This window comes from Crotalus tigris, unplaced genomic scaffold (genome assembly GCF_016545835.1).
Source record: "Crotalus tigris isolate CLP2741 ecotype Arizona unplaced genomic scaffold, ASM1654583v1 scf7180000018829.1913635, whole genome shotgun sequence".
Taxonomy (NCBI): Eukaryota; Metazoa; Chordata; class Lepidosauria; order Squamata; family Viperidae; genus Crotalus; species Crotalus tigris.
This window is the reverse complement of record NW_024097219.1, coordinates 1597612-1617480: the sequence shown is the minus strand read 5'-3', so window position 1 is coordinate 1617480 and position 19869 is coordinate 1597612. Positions and strand designations below refer to the sequence as shown.

The window sequence follows — 19869 nt, the reverse complement described above, 5'->3', positions numbered from 1 at the left end:
TACAGCAGAGGGCACTGTTCCTTCATTCCAGACAACATCAATGCAAATTGTACTATCATATATCATTTAACCTGCATTAATTTAATATTTACAAGCTAAAATGTGGACTTAAACAGAAACGCTTTGCCTCTTCCATTTTAAGAAAATGGCCAACTACCCCAACTCTCCATTAATTTGCATGATTTTTTTAACTACTTCAAAAAAGTCCTTTTTGTGGAATTTCTGTTTTCAGTTTTATCTATCAGACTATTGTTTTAAGTGCCTGCTTTCCAGGGTCTTTCTGGTTAGCTCTGTTTGCTTATTCATCGTAACATGTCTTTTAATTATTAAGTTTTACTCAATGCCACTATACCTAGAAGGAAATTTAAGCTTTTTTGTTCTGAAAACAGTAAACAAATAATTATTGTATAGATTTTCAATTTTTAGAGGACACGGTTTGAAAAAGGTCCTAGCAATGACTTCATTCAATATTTATCTTTTTGCAGCAAATGCTTGCTTCTCGTGTATCTGACAAATGGACACCCGTCCCTAATAATGCATCCTACAATAAAAGGGCTTTTTACAACATACTTCATCTGGTTACTAAATCAACTTATTTCTGAGTTTGCATAGACATTGAATAATAAACTAATCTAATAGACTGGGTTCACACAATATAGCAAGCACAAAAATAGAAAAATATAACCAAGCTAAAATTAGCTTAGTTTAGCATGCTATGTGATTGCAGCTACGTCTTTAACTGATCTGGTTAATACAAATAAAGGAGAATATTTGTAGCTGAGGGTTGAAATGGGGGATCCTTGGTGTTCTCTGAGCTTGGTGGTTTTCTTGCAGATGTTTCACTACCCAAACTAGATAACATCATCAGGGCTAGTAAGGAGTGGGGTTTGCTCTCAGTTTATATTCTAGTGGCTTTCCCTGTCAGTATTGGTAGGGGTGGTCTTAGATGTTCTTTGGTTGGGCTGTTTACTGTTGGCTTTTTTTGGCAATTCCTTGATTGAGGTATTGTTTACTTGATTATTGGTCTGATGTTAATCTAAGATTAACTCCAAGATCAATTGAGGGTAGGGAGACTTTAGCCAGCAGCATTTACCAGGTGCTATCCAAGGTACTATCAGTTTTAATGTGACTTTGTCTGCTGTATCAGAGTTACTCACAATCCAGTGTGATTAGATCTTTCTTAAACCTTTCATTATATCTTTAGCTTCAGGTCACCATAAACGGGATACAATCATTTTTGTGACTCAGACATCTTAACTGATAAATTGAAAACACTTTTTCTTAAAGAACAGTTTCATGGTAAGCTGGTCACTTGCTACAATATCACTTAGTAAATGGAATACATATTATTCAGCACTGAATATAATTAGACATTATGTCAATTAAACAATGCTAATGCTAATGGCAAGAATTCTATTGTATTCATAAATATATTCATTCTATTGATCTAGTAATCAATTGAATCTGCAGATATTAGGAAATGTGCTATTTTATTTTATCTTCCAGAAATGATGTTCTAAAAAGCTAACATTTACTTCATTAATCATTTAGATATTTTCCATTTGGATAACTTTATCTCAGTGTTTTCTGCAATGTTAGGCCCAATGGTTAACTACCTGATAGCTTTGTTTGTCCCTGCATATATAATTCTCATAGTCCTTTCGGTTTTTGTTTTGGTTTTTCATTAATGGCTAGTGTTATATTCATTATTTTTTGTTCATCTGTTGGACTTATTCTTATGGCTCAAAATACCTTTAATAAAATGTTAAAAAGTCATACAGGCAATCCTTGATTTACAACCATTCATTTAGTCTCCATCCAGAGTTAATGGCCCTGAAAAAAGTGACTTATCATTTTTCAGACAACTTTGCAGGATCCCTATGGTCATGTGATCAAAATTCAGACACTTGGCAACTGGCATGTATTTATGATGGTTGCAGTGTCCCAGGGTCATATGATCACGTTGTTTGCCACCCTCTGACAAGCAAAGTCAAGGAGGAAGCCAGATTCATTTAACAACTATTGCAAGAAAGGTCATAAAATGGGGCAAAAATCACTGGCTCATTGTTATAAATATGACTTTAACCTGAGAGGTTAATAAATTTAATATAGACAAGTTTTCTGGTCCAATGTAAAATGAATGCTACAGATAGATTTGTAATTTCTTACTGGAATCAAAACTTTTAGAAAATATGTAGAATTAATTTGAAAGCTTATTTCCATTTCTATAAATCTTACACAGTAACTTAAGAGTACTTCTTATCAGTCAAGGTTAAAAGTATCATTTTCTATAGACATCTAATTCCCTCAGACTGTGGAATGCAAGAACGAATTTTAGTAACCTTGATACCCACTTTTAAACCAAAAAAGCGTCATATTAGGTTATGCAGGTATTTATGTCAGTGTCTGGGTATCTCAGTGATATCATCTCTAATCCTTGCTGTGGGATTATATAAGCATCACTTCATTTATAATGATAGCATCTCTTAATCTTCTTGTCTACGACAGCAGCAACCTTTGTTTAGAAAAAGGCCATGGAAAGTGACCTCAGGAAAAAAAAACATGAAGGGTTTTTTTTGTTTTTTTGTTTTAATTTGGTATATCATGCTAAGGCCAATTTCCCAAATTACAGGCAGCTGTAGATATAGGTTTATCCAAAATTCTGGATAAAACAATTGTACTTTTCTTCAAGAGCAAAACCAGAGGATTATGCAAAGAAAACTAATTTCACATTTAGATTTGTGAAAATTCACCCTTCCCCTTTAATTAGCACATGTATACAAGCTACAGATTTACAGCCAGTTAACTAGGGAGGTCAGATTTCAGCAGTAGCAGAGTGATTATGTTTATAATCCCAAATAATAGTGGAAACAGTTCATCTCTTCTGGTCAGTAAATTATAATTGCCAATGAAATCCCTAAGAAGAAATTGTATAACTACTTCAGGAATAATTATATCTGAAATTATAAAGTGCAAATCTGGGAAAATAAAAATATGCCAGTTTGGATTCTCTGAAAGTACACAATTTTAACATACTTTCTGAAACTAGATATTCTATATTGGATCACCAATACAAATCAGAGGGATGGGGAAGGATGTGGAACTGAATGCATGAAGGATCTGTGGGCTCTACATCAGCCTTTGAAGGCCTCATATGTGAAATCTCAAAATGCTCTTCTTCAGCATGAAACTCTATAGCTAATATCCCTACTGTACCATAAGTCCAGGACTCCAGTCTTGCTGACTCTCAGTGAGGGAGCCATTCAGATTTTACTCTCTTTGATCCTAGCTGGTCTTTGGGCTCCATTCCTTCCTGCTTGCCTCTTGGCAATCCTCAGTATGTGATCAAACACTGAGAGGGCAGCGGCCACTTAGTTACATTACCATGCCCAGAGCAGAGAATTCAAATACAGAGGGGCTATCAGAAGCACTGCTTGTGTGAGTGAGTCCACATTTAGAAGTACCTTGGCCTTTTCCTCCTGATTGAGACTTACATTGGGTAACTTTTAAAATAAAATGTGTTCCTTGCTCTTCAAACTTTATAAGTATTTCTAGCTAGGTATCACAAAGTGGGGAAAACCCTTCTTTAAAATCAATATAATCGGGTGGTTGAGTGCTGTGTTTCTTATACAGTAGTTAATACGGCGGGGGGGGGGGGAGAGACAATGGGATAAAACCTCTTCTTCCTTAGGTACACAAACTGAGCTGAAGTTGCAGGACCATTTCGAAAAGTGAGCACAGGGGACGCAACCACCTCACCCGTGGAGTTGGCCGAGGAGGATCAGTGGTAGTGCCTGCACTGAAGATCACTTTGGGAACTGCACCAGCGTGCACCCAACCAGCGCCCTTCCGATGGGTTGGACTTCAACACCGGAGCCCTTGCCTCGGTTGGCATTCGATACATCTGGAGAGCTTCAGTCGGGGAAGAAACTCATAAGGAAGCAAAAGCAACCATCGTTATGGTTTTAAGTACCTGAAATGGCGGCTCTAAGGCAGGGGAGTCACCCAGCCTCTCATTGCTAACCAAGCTTGTATCAGGATGACCCGGTCAACCGCACATCCCGAACCACGGTAGAACTGGAAAGGCCGGCGAGATCGCCCCCATCGCTAGTTCTAATGAGGCGAGGTCCATTGCAAGAGCACAGCAGCGTCCTTCCGCCTTCTCCTCTCCGCTGCGTCCTCCGGGGACTGCCATCTCGTTCGCCCGTCCCGCGGAGAGTTAGCCGCCGCTGCTTCCCCCCTCGATAACTTTGATTCAAGCGGGAGCGGCCTCTCAGTCAATCAGCCGAACGCCGGCGGGGGGAGCTCATCGCAACCCTACGCGGTCACGTTCCTGTTGGTCAAAGGCCCGCCTCCTCTGGGCGTGGCCAGGCGCTATAATATCCCGGCCCGGGTGACAGAAGCCTTCGACCCGCCTGTAGGCGGTGCGAGTTTCAGTCCGAGAGCGCCGAGCTCAGGTGTGTTGCGAAGAGCGCGGCGGGCAAGGGCGAGTTCTCCGGCCGCTGCGCTCCCGGCCCCAGTCATGCTGCCCGCCGCTGTCCGAAGGTGGCTGCATAGACCCAAGGTGAGAGACTGGAGCTCTTGGGGGGGGGGGAAGGTTTCAGAAGCGGCAAGTCCCAGAGAGCAGAAGCCGGCACGGGGGGGGGGCTCTTTCTGCCTCCCCCCCAGTTGCTGAACTAGGCCCGGGGTCGTCGCCCTGGGCGGTCTTTCTTCCCCGAGCGCAGCCCGCAGCTCCTCCTGGCCGCTTCTCTGTCCGCGGTTCCGCCTCTCCTTTTGGAAAGAAACCGAAAGATCGTCTCCGTTCGGGCTCCGACTTCGCGCGAGCGGATTCCCTTTGTGCGAGGGCTCTGAAACGGGGCTTTCCCGGTCTTCCAAGACTTGGCTCCTCCCGGGTGAGAGGCGGGTTGGGTGGGTTGAGTGACCGAGCGCCGCTTTCCCCACTTTTTCGGGGACCGCTGGGGGAGGGAAAGACGGCTGCCGTTGGCTTTCGTAATTTGCGCCGAGGAGGTCCTCTGGCACAGCAGCGGCTCGTATTCGAATACGCCGTTGGACTCTCTCCGTGGCTGTGGAATTGTTAGCTCAAGGGTTCCGTCCCCTTTGTCTCGCCTGCCTCGTACGCTTAGCCGCGGTGTGGGCAAACCCCGGGACCTCCCGATGCGTGGAAGCGGCGGTGCTGTAGCCGCGCTCGGACGGGTCTGCGCTCCTTCCGGCGGTAGTGGGGTCGAGTTAGGGAATCGCTTTGTTTTGTTTTGTTTTGTTTTTTGTTTGTTTGCTGTTTCTTGGTCGTTTATGAGTTGATATTCCGGAAAGCAATACCCTTAAGCTACGTTAACTTAGCTCCAGGATAGCCCGCGTGGGCAACTGCAGTTCCAACTTTCTGTCCTGTCTGTCAACCTTGTGCCACTAACGGGACTTCAACAGTGTTTTCCTCCAGGAGCTGCGTTCGGGAGTTTTAATTCAGGACCTTGGCTACCATACACATAGTATCGGTGCAGTATTCGTAATCCTGCAGGAAGCCGTTGAGGCAAAGGTTGTGATTCGTGCTTGTACCGTCTCTTGACTTTCTAGTATGTAACAAGATATGCTAGATTTTGAGCAAAAAAAAAGGGGTGGTGGTGGAACCAATTATACAATAAACTGCAACTGGGAAACAAATATGTACAGCTGAGAAACATTGTATCAATCAACAATTTTAACCTAAACCTCTCAAAATTCTGCCTGGGAAGAAGTCTCGTATTCTGCCTTTTGTACCAAAACCAAAACCAAAACAAAACAAAACCAGTCTCAGAATAGTTGCCTACAGAGGGAAGATCTAGGCTGGGTGGAGCTGAGAAGTTGAGGTTTGCCTGTGAATTGTCTTGCTGCATCGCCTCTTTAGATGAAGGTGTGAGTACAACAGGCTTTACAAGGAACACTACTGACTATTGGTTGGCAAGAGAAAGACTTCCTGCTGATTTCTGACTCACTTTCCACTCAGGCTTGAATTTTGCAAGATATAATTTGAAAAGTATAGTATACACTTGGTAGACCAGTGAAGTTTGCCATATGGTGTGAGCTGTAAATTGCACTGCATTTCTGTGGCTTTATGGTAATTTGTCCACCTCACGTTGCCCGGCATTATCACCTTTTCCACAGATGCATCAGCCTTCTTATCAAAAAGTATAAATGTTTGTTTTGTTTCTTACTTGCAGTGAGCATTCTGGTTTGATTTCTTCTAGTAACAAATGGTTGGTTTTCAGCTACGGTATCTGATGAATGAGAAGCAGTCTGCTCCTTAGCTCAAGGGGAAATCCTCCTCTTCTTGCATAGAGTCCATCCCTCACACCGGAACATCATAACAAGGAATACCATTGAGTTGACTATTTTAAATTTTATCTTGATTAAAATATCTCAGTCTTCCATGAGTTTATCTATGGCTCCCAGTGGCTTGTTGATCATTTTTGTTCTTTTCTGATTTTTTTTAATTTTTTTTTTATTTTTTGCATATCAACCATCCCTATCAATTCTGGAGCTGATGAGAGGTCACATAAATACATCTGCAAGAAATGTGTAAGCAGCAATAACCAGGATGGCTCAGATAGTTTTTATCCATAGAGTTAGTAGGACTTGATGGAGCCTAACAATAGTGACAAATGGCATTAGAAACTTGAGGGTCCACCAAGAATACACAAAAGTTTGACATGACAACATGATTTTCTACCAGGACTTTAGCTCTCTTTATATTCCTGATTTGCACTCAGGCTGGAATTCATATAACTAGTTATGCAAGTATTGTTTGATTTAAGATAACTAGGTTTCACTGACATCAAAGGAATGCATTAGTTGAACTTCTTGTATGCACCAACACAATCTCTTCCCAGTTTGGTATCTTCTGGATCTGTTGGGACATCAACTCCCTGAACTCCTAGGCAGTATGCTCGAAGGAGGGTGTTGGATTGGGGGAGTTTTTTCAACACAGGTAGTCCATAATTTGTTTTAGTCATGTTGTGGCTATGTAGAACTGTTTAATAATGAGTGAATAAAGCTATGCTTGAACACTATACTTTGAATATTTGTGGGAGCTGCATGTTTCCCCATTATATATTAACCTCTTCCTTTCAGCTTTTATTTTCTATATACGTGGATTTTAATTTTATTGGCATGGCGGACTGTGCTGTGTCAGACCCTGACAACATTACTGTGCATATAATAGTAATAATAATAATAATAATAATATAATTAGATAAGTTGATTGTTTTTATTAAAATCTGGGAGCTTGCAAAAGCTTAAATCATCATTTTTTAATCTTTAACTTATTTACATTCTATTCTCATAATACCATTGAAAATCAGTCCAGTTATGTCATTACATTTTAATAGGATAAGCTCAGGATGTTTTAGGAGCCACAAATTGAGGGTATAAGGCTGCATGTCATCCATTGGGTTGGGGAGTGTTTTAAAAAATCCTGTTCCAAAAAAATAAATCAGTGATCACACGTAGTGTAGAAATATCAATTGTGGAAGTAGCTCTTTCAAAAAGTACTTCTATTATGAATTTCTGAAAATCCAGTTCTTAATTTTCTTTCAATGCAGGCACCAAAAATACCTCTCCATTTATTTTTTGTAATAGTTATGAATTGGAAACATACATTTGTTTGTTTGTTTTTCATAAATGTAGTCAGATTGCCTTACGTATTCCCCCATATAATGTAAATAAAAATAACATATCTCACATGATAAAATTCACAGCACTAACACAAATAAATGAGAAATGCCTATGAAACAAATGAAGAAAAGAGAAATCAGCAGGAAAAGCGTTCACCTCATTGCACCATTGCAAAGAGGATTTTGGTTTAAATCATTTTTTGACTACAGAAAGCTCAGAATACTCAGATTCCCTCTTGTGGCAAGTGATATTTATTTATACAGCTATGAGAGTAATAGTGTCAGAGTACGTCATTACAAGTGGCTTAGGTAGCTTAAAAAAAACCCCAAACCAGACAAGTCGAGGCCTGTTGGTTCAATTATAGCAGTGATGGCGAACCTATGGCACGGGTGCCAGAGGCGGCACTCAGAGCCCTCTCTGTGGGCACGCGCGCCATCCCCCCAGTCCTAGGCCTTCAGCTGGGTTTTATAAAACCTTTTCGCTTTAGGCCTCTGCCACCATGTGCAAAAAAAAAAAAAGTTCAGTCAATTTCAACTTCTTGCAGGAAGAAAAAGATCTTGCAAAGTTGAAATTGATTGATTGAACTTTTTAGTCCCACCCAGTCTGCCGTTACTACCGCAGCCATGCCCAGCCAATGGGCCATGCCCAGCCAGTGGGCCACACCCAGCCAATTGGCCACACCTACTTGGCACTCCATGATGCATAAGTGGGTTTTGGGTTGCAATTTGGGCACTCAGTCTCTAAAAGGTTCGCCATCACTGAGATAGTGTGAAGGGCATAGGTCTCGCTTAAAGTCTAAAATGCATGTATAGACACTAGAATTCAAAAGTGAGTGTAGCTTGTTGCTGCCATTAGGAAGACAGGCATGTTTTCATGCATTAACTTGCTATATTATCAATCCAGGTGCATGGGAGAAAAAGATTTGATATAATTGTCACAACTTGTCTGTACTCCAGTAGTTCAGACATTAAAGTTTCCATTTTCTTGATTGTTCTGCAGCTTTATACACATTTTGAGTGATCTACATGGTAAGAAATTAAGACTGTCACTTTTGTGCAAAGCAAGCATGTAAATGATAGTAAAATCCATAAGAGCTTTCCGGTATTTCAGCTTTAAGCTGCTTGACTCCCATAACTTAAAATATCTAGAAATGAAGTTGACTTAAGGCAACACTTTCCAGATTTCAATCCCTATAGCCACAGTGATGTTCTGTCTATACCATACTCTCCACAGTCCCTGGTAGATTCCCTTGCTTTTTTTTTGGTTTTTTTTTTTGGTATGCCTCCCATCCATATGAGGGAAGCAGGCATAGAGCCCTTACTCTATGGAGAGGCCTTTTAGGACATGAGGCTTTCTTTGATAGACCTTATATGTGGACCTCTGTACACTCTGTACGTTGACTACCCTCCCCCCAATATTTAACACCTATCTCTTTGGGGAAAGGAATGAACAGCAGAGGGAGAGCCAAGGTCATTCTTACCCGCAAGAGGGGGTGATTGTTTCCCTGGCCTTCAATAGATTTATGTCATTGACTGTTGGTTAAACTAGAAAATTGAAGAAAAACATCCTGGAAGAAGACAAACCACTTCTGCATTATTACTGAGAAAACCACATGAGCTCATCCATGAAGTCACTAGGAATTATATTCCACTCAAAGAAAACAGCTTCTTTCCACAAGACTTGTGGTCACCGTGTACCACCTCTTTGTATGTATTGTGAGCAGCATCCCACAAAAACTTGCTTTGCCCAGTAACCAAAATAAGTTTGTGATCATCACAGATACCTCCCAAAGTCTTCTCCTGAAGCCAAACAGTTTAATTTTCTTGTTTCGTGGTTTGAACCAAACAGAAGCCATGTGAAAAACCTTTGCAGTACCAGCCCTCTCCAAATCAAAGAAGACTCAGAAAAGGTGAGCAGAAGAGAGAAACCTATTTTAAAACAGTTGTGGATATCTGCATCCTGCATTTTTAAAGACCTTCACCTGAAAAGATCAAAAGTTTCAGTGAGTTGCAAAGCTCAGAAAGAGAGAGGATATTGTATTGCTGAGCACCTTTAGCCAAAGACCTTCAGATTTTCTAGTGATCTTTTCAAAATTTCATTATCATGAGCCTCCTCTGTAAATATCCTGAGCTGAGCCAATGTTTTTCATAAGTTGTGTAACACTTTTAGCTTGATTTTAAACTCATGATGTCATTGAAAGGTTAAAATAAGGTTTGCTTAACAAGGAGCCTTTCTGAAATAATTGATTTAACCTTTCAGCTCATTGCAATAAAAGGATTCCTCAGCAGCTTTTTCTTTGACTTGATTCTAGGGTTAAATAATTACATACTACCTTGTTTTTTATCCAGTCTTCCTCAAACATTAGCCCAAGTATATATTGAAAGGCATCTGACCCTTTTGTAACTCCTAGATTTAATGTTAATAATTGCCTGCGATATTCCACCTGAAGGAATGTATGAATACAAATATTTTCAACATACTATGTCTGAATAATTTTGTTGAGTATAAACACCAGAAACAAAAAATAGGTCATAATTGTGATGTCTGGATGAAGCAAAATTTATTTATAATTAGCTGAGCATGTATCTTCCCACTGTAGTGTTTAATCATGTTTGTCCAGTAACATGCTTTATTTATAAACACAACATTGCTAAAAGGCCATTTACATATAGCTTAGTACTGAACTCTGACTGGTAGATGTTGCAGACTAGTCAATATTTTAAACATGGTCTCTTGTCATTATTTTCTTGCATCATGATATTTCTCAAGGGAACGTAACTTTTTATTTTTTTTATTTACAAAATTTTAAAAAAGAAAAATATATAAAATTTTAAAAAGGTGAAAATATAAAATGTATATTTAGATTTATCAATAAACTGTAGCCATAATTCATTACAATCATCCATGGTTGATCTACATTGTGATTAATATATGTATATGTGTGTGTGTGTGTATTTCTTTGTGCATGTATGTGAATGAGTTTATATATTTTCTTTTGGGACTGGGCATCAGAATTTCATTTTTAATGTATTCCAGTGTGTTCACAGAAAAAAGTGACAAAGGTTATCTTTTATCTCTTATTAATTCTTCAAACCTCTAAATAGTTGGAAATGCATGTTTGGAGAAAAGTAACTTGTTTGGAAAGCTTGTAGACTTATTTCACATATGTTGTCATGATTTGATCAATGATAATTTGTATAAATGAAATTGTGATTTATTTCATAATCAAATAAGCCAGAACTGTAAACCATGGTTTGCAAATCACAATGGGCTGGGTTCACATAACAGGTTTAAGCCAAAACTAAAAGGCTACATTATAACAAACTGAACCTAGTCATACACAGATTCTTAGCATTTGGATTCTTTTGTCTGGTGACATACAGATGGGACATTGAAGTTGATTTAAATATACTGGATAGCCAAAAGATTCTGATCATGACACCTTAAGTCTAGCTTCCTATGTCAGTCATAAGAATGAATGTGCATCATTCAGGTTATTCAAGAAATACTATAGAGACTGTATTGGTCAAACTGATGATCTTGTTATACAGGTCAATGTACAGTCCCGGTCTAATTACATCATTTGTAGTTTTGACAACAGCTCAATATATGGTCAAAGAAAACTGAAGCTGAACACAAAAAAGTAATCTGTACAGCAGGCTCAGTCTACTGCATTCTGTGTGGCTTTTATTTCAACAAGGCAGTGCATCCCCCATTGCTTAAAAACAGACAAAATAAAATGAAAATACTTTATGTAATTAAAAGTCTGAAGAAAGTTAATGAACACAAACTAGGTAAATCTATGAGCATGTTGGCACAAAACCTCACTGAATATAAATATATGAAATGAGAAATAAAAATGACTTTATCTGATGCTGAAAAGACAGAATTAAGCAAAATTCCCCAGAGAGAGCAAATATAAAGTCAGGTTACTAAATAAGCACAATTTTAGGTTTTTATCTATTTAGGGGAGATAGAGAGATTTAAAAGATCAGAATATGGAAGCAGCTCATGAAGGAGCAAACAACATTCTTAGAAGCAAACTAGGTGCTACTATAGCTGCTTTAAAGTCAGGTTTGACTATTTGAAATTGAACTGGTTGATTATGTGCCAAATCAATGTTGACTCTAAGTAACTCCATTGAGATGCAAGGACAACACAGACTTCATGTTTAGGATTAAACACTCCTTTGTGCAACTATTCTTGATTTTCTTACCAACAGGCCCCAATATGTTCAAGTTGGAACAAATACCTCTAATACCATTTTCTTGAGCACAGGTTCTCCTCAGGGCTGCCTCCTAAGTCCGCCTCTGTTCACCCTGTTCACCTATGACTGTTGTGCTAGGTTTGCCACCAATCATATTGTGAAGTTTGCAGATGATACAACAGTAGTGGGCCTTATTCTTGATGACAATGTGGATGCTTACCACAAGGAGGTTGAGGGTTGGTGAACTGATATAAGGAAAACAACCTAGTTTTAAATACTGGAAAAACCAAAGAGATCATTGTCAATTTCAGAAAAGGCAGGCACAGCCATACTTCTCTGTGCATTAATGATTCACCCGTGGAGATGGTTACCAGCATCAAATTCCTGGATGTGCAGCTAACGAGTAGGCTGGCTTGGTCGCTCAACAGCGAGACACTGGTGAAGTGGGCACAGCAGCGCCTGCATTTTCTGCATCACATGAGAAAAGCATATCTTCCTTCTCCTATCCTTTCTACTTTCTACTATACATCCTCTTCACAACCTGTTTTCCCTGTTAACTTCTGGGAGGAGGCTTCATGGTATCTGAAGCAGAACATCCAGATTCAGCCATAGCTTCATTCCATACAGCATTAACCTTGTAAACTCTCAAGCTTCCTCCTTCCGTTATATATTCAAGATGGACAGTATTTAATATTTATTTGTTATGTATATGTAGGGGTGTGGGTCTGTACATATGTTGTATATAGTATGTTTAGGTGTGTGTCATGTATGTGTTTCACTTTGAGAGCGGCCAACTAAATTTCATTTTTGATGTGTGCCCACAGTAAAAAAAAATGACAATAAAGGTTATCTATCTTAAGTGATGACATAAATAGAGTTTCTCCAAGATATTCTGTCCCCCACCTTGATTCTTTATGTTTTCAGATGTGCATCCATTGCTGCTGTAATTGGGTCCATCCATCTTGCTGCTGGTCATCCTCTTCCCTTTCCTCCTTCTCTTTCCCAGCATTATATACTTCCCCAGAGAATGAGCTTTTCACATAATGTGGCCAAAGTAGGATAATTTGAGCCTAGTCACTTGAGACTTCAGTGAGAACTCTGGATTGTTTGACTATTCGTTTGTTTGTTTTCTTGGCTATCCATGGTAGTCTAAATAGCATTGTCCAACACCAAAATTCAAAAGTGTTAATATCTTGTCCTGCTTCTTCAAAGTCCTACACTCATTTTCATAGAGTGTCACAGTATCACAATTTTCACAGGGAAGGTATTACTGCATTGCAGTATTCTGATCTTTGTAGAAATAGACACTTCACAGCATATACCATAAATGCCGGCGTATAAGACGACTTCCGCGAGCGCTGAAATCGGCGCCAAAGACGGGGGTCGTCTTATACGCCGAGTCGTCTTATACGCCGGAAATACTGGTAGTTTCCGGGTATAAGACGACGTTCTAGGAATGCGGCCTGGCTATAAAGACGGGGGTCGTCTTATACGCCGGGTCGCCTAATACGCCGGCATATACGGTAAATACCTTTGCCAAGGCTTTCATTGCTACACTACCAAGTGCTGGTCTGCAAAGTATTTCCTAATGACTGGTTCCTCTACTATTGAAAGGTGGAAGCTATCCACCACTTTAATATCTTAATTTGTCAATTCTAAGCCTGGTTTCTGTATCTCTTGTCATTAGTTTAATCTTTATATTTAATCTTCGTCACTATGCTCTCTGACTTTCATTAGAGTTGCAGATTGTTTGCACTTCAGTAATCAGAATACTGCTATCAGCATAGTACATGTTCCTTCCTGCATTTTAAATTGTGCTGATCATTTTCCAATTCAGATTCCCTCAGTACAGTATATATTCAACACACAAGTAGAGAGTATACTGTACAGCCTTGTATCTGCCAATTTGGAGCCAGTCTATTTCTCCATGTTCTCTCCAGACTGTAGCTTACTGACCTATGTATAGGTTTCACATCAGGAGAGTGTGAAATTCTGGGATTCCCATTTTTCTAAGCACATTCCACAGATTTGCATGATCAACACAATTAAAGGTCTTTCTATAATCAATGAAGCACATATTTGCTTCTCTCTTTTTATTCATATTTCAAATATTCTCTAAGAGTAATCTGGCTACATTTCTGTGCCATCTCGACTTTTGGCAGGGGTCTGTTCTCTGAGCTTGCTGTTTAGCTCCTGAACATTTCATTACCACAGGGCTTTTCAACCTTTTCACCCATTGTGCCACTTTAGGATATGGCAATATCCGAGTACCACCAGTTGCCTAGCAAGGTGTCAAAAACTTGATGACCCCCCCCCAAAAAGGAAAAAGTGATGAAGTACAGGTAGTCCTCGACTTACAACAGTGCGCTTAGTGACTGTTCAAAGTTACAGTGGCACTGAAAAAGTGCCCCCCAAAGGCACAGCCAAGCAAGACACCTGCCTGCCCACCTGGCGGCGTTCTTCCTCCTGTTCGAGGTTTTCATTGTTTGAACATTTCTGTTGGGGATTGGCAGCGGAGGTGGGGTGGGGTGTATGTGGTTTTTATTCCCCCTGTCTGCTGGGTGGTTGTAGCAGATTTTGGTCACTTCACATGATACTGGGACACTGTGACTGTCATAAATATGAATCAGTTGCCACACATCTGAATGTAAATCACAAGACCCTGAAGATAAGGCAACATTCCAGCTGATTGGTGTTTCTTCAGGGCTCATTAGAAGCACCAGGATCAGTGCTGAGCTCCAGCTGGAGCCTGGCGCTGATCCTGGTGCTTCCGCTGAGTCCTGACAGCTCTGCAGCTCCAGCCATCTGTCGCTCAGGCTTGTGTGGTGCTGCCACCAGTTCAGCTCATTCCCCTCCCCCGCTACCACTTTTCTAGGATGGTTGCGTACCACCTGCCAGGTGCCAATGTACCACAGGTGGTACCCGTACTACTGGTTGAAAAGCCCTGCATTACCAAACTAGATAACATCTTCAGTGGGGTCTCATCTGGACTTTCTCAATAGGGGTTAGGGTCCCATGTAAAACATATTCTAGTAGTTAAACAGAATATCAACCAGAATATCTACTGTATCTCTATGGCCAGTTAAAGACCACAGGAAAGAATGAATGAAATAACACTCCATAATTTAAACAGTGACTTAAATAGAACTGAACCTCCATCTAGAATGCATTAAGTCCCACCTTTCTGGCCAAACTACTGCTTTAAGTTCCTCTGTCTTGTCTGAATTCAGCTTCAGTTTACTGGCTTGTGTTCAGTCTACAGACGATTCCTGTAACTTTGCATGATTTTAAGGAAGATAAATGGAGTTGTGAGCCTTCAGTACTTCTCTGTTCCAAGACAAATTCTCTCAAAGCCAGATAACCCTTTAGAATAGTGTCTTGGTGCTGAAAGATGTTGAAATATATTGGTTAATGAATAGGGTCAAGTTTCTCTTGTCATGCCAGAACAGGCCACACATTAAACTGAAGATATTTCAGTGTCAAGAAAAAGTGAGGAATCAATTTATAATAGATTCAGAGAATCCCAGTCCTGCAAAGTTATCTTGATTAGCAATACTACAACACATACGTCTTGTCCAAAAGAAATATTTTTGTATTTGGATGATGGCACTGTAGTTTAAATCAGGGTGCTAAGATATTATTCCCACATACAAAGAGGCATTTATAACCTTAAGGAATCAGTCAATCTACATATTCCTGTTTGTTGGAGAAACAACAAACGAGGAGGAGAAACGACCAGACAGATGATAAGTGGGCCTCAGAAACTGCAACCTATCCAATAACACCCGTTTCAGAGGCCCTGGAACCAAAGCTGCATTCATGGGCCTGTCCATATGTGAGTGTTACCCTCAAAAACATTTAACAATCAGATGTGAAGCTCTAAGCAAATTTGCCAAAAAAATTCAACATCTCAGGAAAAAGAAGTCCACATTTCTCACCCAGAGAGTTCTATTGGAAGATGCTAAGTATGGAGATACAATCTCTCTTGGAGTTTTACAAGGTCGCTTAGCATCACCTCCTTTCTAATTGGAGCGTTTGGCTAAGAAGTGCTATATCCCTTACCTGGCTTTTTATTATGGAATCTAATGTCTTTTTTGGAGCTGACTTTTGAACCAACAAAACTATTACTATTCTCCCAGTTACTGAAAAAAACAAAAATTAAGCAGCCTGTGACTCATAACAGATCTTAGACTGCAAAGAGTAAGCCTATGTAAAAATCATAATGGAAGTCCAGTCAGGCTTAGCTTTAGATATTTGACTTTTCAACCCTGTTCCATTTCTCAGGATTTTTATTTAATAATTATGTGAACCCAAGAAGTGTATAAATGAGTAGAAATAGCTGGCTAGTGATTACTACAAGTGCAGTGTTTATACTTCTGAGAGCATCCTTTTTTTGTTTTTGTTTTTTAAAGCTTCCTGCCTTCCTAAGCATGTGGTATGACTATACTAAAAGATTGGACACATCCTGAGATTGCAGAATAATTTATCTTGACTCTAAAGTGCCATTACAAAATCAACTATTTGGAAAGATTACTACATTATGCAAATTAACTATCCAACTCAGTTAGCTTCCTTATTGTCATCTGTTTTTGATAGGGAGAAAAGGAGATTCTTGCTAAACAATGGTGTATTCTGTCTGTGTGACCTTTCTGCATTTGCATCTAATTACAATACAGAAATGCTCTGGACACATCTCCCTCTCTCTCCCCCCCCACCATCTCCGTCTCCCCCTCCCTCCCTCCCTCCCTCCCTCAAGTCTCCAAAAATTGTCTTCATCTCCTTTCCAGCCTATGAATGCATCACTGTTTGGTTTGGTGGCAGCAGTGCCTCTGATAGAAGGTCCATACAGAGAGTGGTAAGGACTACCGAGAAGATTATGGGAAGCCAGCTTCTCACTATTCACTTAGACTGTAAGTGCTATGTATTTAGAGCTCAAAGCATTGTTAGAAACCCCACACGCCTACTTTTTGGTCTGTTTCTGTTGCTCCCCTCTGGGAAGAAGTTTCAAAATATTTCCAGCAGGACTACCAGATTCTGTAACAGCTCTGTTCCCTGTGCCATTCATCTGGTAAACTCGCAAGATTCATTTTTGTCGCCATGTATGTGTATACATCCAAACTAGACTGTGTTGTTTCTCTGTGTCATAGAATATATGTGGGTATGTGGGTATATGCAATTTTTTTTGTCGTGTTTATGTAAGGTATAATGGAGGTGGTGACCCTTTTGCTGTAGGCAGCAAAATCTCATTTTAATGTATGCCAGTTAGTGTATATTTAAAGTGACAAATTTATTCTAACACTTCTAAAACTTCTAAGACATCTAAGACTGAACAAGTTAGTGAATGGGAGAAATCCCATGTCAAGAAGTTTGGACATGGAAAAGAAAAATATTTTATTTTGATTTTTTAATTAAAATCTGATCTGTTGATCTAGATAATGAGCAAGAGAGCATTAAAGACTAGGACATTTCAAGAACTTTAATAAAGCAAGGGTGCCATTTTTGTTTTACTTTGTTTAGCCTTGTTTGTCAAAGGAGGAACAGCAACAGCTCCCAGGCTGTTGCAAACTAATTAAGCAGGACATTGTGGAAAAACATTTTAGAGAACCCCACGAGGGAGCCAGAAAGCCCAGTTCAGCATAAGTTCTCTATGTAAGTGCATATCACACTTAATTTATCTTTGTTAAAGTAGTGCTTTTCCCACATCCCGTTTCAACAACAGCTAAGCTGTGTTATACTTCACCCATTATAATACTTCAGAAGAAATTCAGAAGACCAATAGCAGGGAAGCATTTACTAGCTATTTCAGTCTGTTGTAGATATGGTCCAACTTTCTGGTCAGCCTCTTCTGTCTTCGTTTTGTTATTGTCTCTTAGAGCAATCTATGAAAAGTAAAGAAAGCTGCTTGCCAGGACTTAGAATAGCATAGTTATGAAATATTATAATTCTATGACATCCTTATTACAGTATTTGTGTGCGTGTGCCTTCAAGTCTGTGTTTCAGTGCTGATTCCGGGCAACTGTCTGAACTAGTCCCTGCAGTTTTCTGGGCAAGATTTTTAGAAGTGGTTTGCTCTTGCCTCATTCCTAGGTCTGAGAAGGAGTGACTGGACCAGAATCACCCAGCTGACTTTGTGCTTGAGTCCTTTCCAAGGCCTAGGGATAGGCAGATGTTGATGTTTGACAGTGTATTATATTTATCATATGTATTGTATTTTTTTCTGTTTCTTCCTCTTGTACAGTTGAGTTTGTTTACTTCTTGTTATTTCCAGTTTTGTAGGGGTTATCACTGTTTAGTTTTCTGTTTTTCTTTGCATCAGCAGATGGATTGGCACTTTAATTTAGTAGTGGGAGCAAGCTCTGTATGTCTAAGTTAGACAATTCTATCACTTTAAAAAAGACAGTCTTTTAAAATCTATGGTGCTGATTTTGCTAGTTCTGATCCAGTGTCATTTGGAGAATGCTGCATGTTAGAAAAGGGTTAACTTTTCTGTGGTGAGTAAGAAATAGTTTTAGTGGCCATAGAACATTTTTAAGATTAGGCCTACACCCTCTTATTTGTTTTGCAGAAGGAGAGGTACAGCATGAAAACAAGAAGCAATCAGCTTACAAGGAAATTTAAAAATTAGTATTCTACCAGGAAATTTTGCATTTTCTATGGTGGTTGTAAATTTCTTTTTAAACAACAATAATTATGACCAGACCATGTATCTGGTGCCCAATGATAATTCCTTGTGTTGAGGAATGGATGGGTCTGATTTGTTTATTGCCCTGTACTAGTTATGGTGATGTGCTTAAGATAAATAGAAAACACAGCCCATTTACTGAGGTTTCTTAGTTATTATTTGTACAGCTCTTTTTAAGGTACAATCATAATGATTTTTTCCCAGGGAGGTGAAGATCCTTAAAAAACGATCCTTAAAAAAGGTTCCATAAACTCTATCTAGTAATCACTGTATATGTGCTTTGTTTACATGAGCAGAAAAAATACTGTACCCGAAGTATTATAATGGTTTCTACTTTCTTAAAGAATCCCATTATAATTTATATTCTATCTGTCCTTTGCTCCGATGAAGGGGAATAGAGTTTGTTTAATGGCCATTAGGATACTCAATCTCCTTCATGGAGTATTAACTTGCAATAGTGAAGGGGCTTGCAATAGCCTAATAATATGTTCAGAAAGGGTAGATCATATTGTAGACGGGATGGGATGAAGATCCACTGGAGAAGAACAGAAGAAACACTTCCAGTGTTCTGCCAAAAAAGAAAAATGAACATTCACAAAATAGGATAATAAAGTACACCAGAATGGTTCACTTCGTATCAGAAATTCTGAGAATAAGAAAATTGTGGAAGCAATGCAGCTGCTCTCTTTGTTGAAAAGGAATGGATCAAAGTGAGTATATGAATGCAATCCCAAAAATGGAATGACCTCAAATGGAATTCTAGGTAAATTAATCAACATCTGATCCACATCTGCACTCCAAGTATAAGTGTAACTCAGGCAATAAAGAATTTTTTTTATCAATAAATAAAATAATTTGAAAAGATCTCTTGCAAACATTTGAGATACTTCCCTTTCCAAAACAGACTTCATACTAATTGTAGCTAGAATAATATCTTGAATAATGAGAAAATTTGGCTGGTGCAGGAAATGAAGTAGGCGACCACCATCTAGAAGATGCCTCTACTCAAGGACATAACCAGATGGACAACACCAAAGTCAAAGTGTCTTTTATGTTCTATAAGCATAGATAGATAAACTATATAAGTCAATGAAAACAAGACCAGATCACAACCTATTGCAAAATTACTACTTAAACAAAAACCACCAGGCTAATCAAGCTATATGCTCAACATTATATGAATGTTGAAAGTAAAGGATAGATTTAATGGACTTAATTTGATAGACAGTTTGAAGAACTCTTGACTAAAATTTTTGACTTTATTGAAATGAAGTGAACAAAAATATCCCAAAATGCAAAAAGTTAAAAAAAAAAAAGCAAAATGGCTCCCTGCTGA

At 39.3% G+C, this 19869-nt stretch overlaps 2 protein-coding genes across 2 annotated transcripts in view; one reads left to right on the top strand and one right to left on the bottom strand.

The window, feature by feature from the left end:
• FAM193B (family with sequence similarity 193 member B) overlaps nucleotides 1-4215 on the bottom strand; it is a 49958-nt gene extending 45743 nt beyond the window's left edge. The window contains exon 1 of the mRNA XM_039356708.1: nucleotides 3974-4215. The gene's annotated coding sequence lies outside the window, so the exon portion shown is untranslated. The remainder of the gene's footprint in view (nucleotides 1-3973) is intronic.
• Nucleotides 4216-4405: 190 nt separating this feature from the next.
• The window catches only part of ZFYVE28 (zinc finger FYVE-type containing 28), a 34728-nt gene continuing 19264 nt past the window's right edge, over nucleotides 4406-19869 (top strand). Inside the window, exon 1 of the mRNA XM_039356709.1 lies at nucleotides 4406-4564. Coding sequence (XP_039212643.1) covers nucleotides 4523-4564 — 42 coding nt within the window. The 5' untranslated portion in view covers nucleotides 4406-4522. The remainder of the gene's footprint in view (nucleotides 4565-19869) is intronic.